At 32.5% G+C, this 1,307-nt stretch overlaps 1 protein-coding gene across 1 annotated transcript in view; it reads right to left on the minus strand.

The window, feature by feature from the left end:
* The window catches only part of LOC104750041 (V-type proton ATPase subunit a1), a gene marked incomplete in the record, with an annotated part of 8,442 nt that continues 7,648 nt past the window's right edge, over nt 514–1,307 (minus strand). Inside the window, 3 exon segments of the mRNA XM_010471767.2 lie at nt 514–1,004; nt 1,083–1,142; nt 1,245–1,307. Coding sequence (XP_010470069.1) covers nt 800–1,004; nt 1,083–1,142; nt 1,245–1,307 — 328 coding nt within the window.

Consider the following 1,307-nt stretch of genomic DNA (forward strand, 5'->3'; position numbering starts at 1 on the left):
AAAAAACCAAACCGAACCGAACCGAAATTCTTCAAATACCCGAATGGTTAGTAAAAATCTATATCCAAACTAACTGAAACCGAACCGAACCGAACCGACAATTAAATGGTTAACCGAAATATCCGAAAACCTAGAAGATATCAAATATTATATACTTAATATTATGCAAAACTATAAAATAAACTTAAAATATAAATTATTTCTAGATTCAAAACAATTAAATATTTTAAATAATCAATATATGTAAATGTTATTATTTTGAATTTACAAAGTTAAATACTATTTTGTAAAATTGAATCCATATTTTTCCCTTTTTTGTATTTTTGTTATTGTATATTTGGTTAATTTTGGTTATATTCGGTTAGTTTTGGTTATATTTGGTTTATTTGGTTAATGTTAATATAATTTATGTTAGTTATGGTTATTTATTTAAATAACCAAACCGAAACCGAACCGAAAGAAACCGAACCGAACCGAACCGAAATTTCAAAAATATCCAAATGGTTACTATATTACTATATCCAAAATAACCGAAACCGAATACAACCGAACCGAAACCGAATGGTTAACCGAATGCCCAGGCCTAACTTCTGACATTAACTACTACGGCATAACAAATACCAATTTGAAGGATTCGGTTAAAGAGTTTCAAAAAAAAAAGAAAAAGATGAAGCAGAGGAGTTACCGTATAATGAGTTTTGGGGTTTTGGAAAAAGCCAATTTTCTTCTATATATATATATTTTGGGGAAGATTTTTGGGAAAGTGGGATGTGCAAAATGGCTGAGGGACTTTACGGTTTTATTCATCGTCATCTGAGATTAAAGCGAAAGAGAAAGGCTTGAACTTGTAACCATCTCCATGGAAGAACTTCCCCATGAATTCAACCCAGTGAAGACGCAGAGCATGGAGAAATGCACTTAGTGTTTCCATCATCAGAAGTATAAACGCTGTTGCAAACGCAAATACCGCTACTCCTATTAAGCGGATCAATATGTTTTCATACCTGTTTGCAAGAGCAAAAAAATGTATTAATGACAGTGACATATTACGTTTAAACATGTAACTTAACACTAGTGCTCACCCCCAGGCAAGAAGAAGAACTTTCTCATAGAAGACTGTCGACAATTCCGAATGAGCCAAACTGTAAGGCCAAATTAAAAAATTTGTATCAAGACCATATTAGAAACAGGTAGGAAGGATTAACTCAACCTTTTGAAAAAAAGCGGAAACGTTGGTAATTTACCTAAGAGCCCAAAGACGAAGGTAAGATGCTGTGTTAGAAACTGAACCTAGAACAAATTCTATG

The sequence above is a fragment of the Camelina sativa genome, chromosome 16 (assembly GCF_000633955.1).
Source record: "Camelina sativa cultivar DH55 chromosome 16, Cs, whole genome shotgun sequence".
In the NCBI taxonomy this organism is placed as follows: Eukaryota; Viridiplantae; Streptophyta; class Magnoliopsida; order Brassicales; family Brassicaceae; genus Camelina; species Camelina sativa.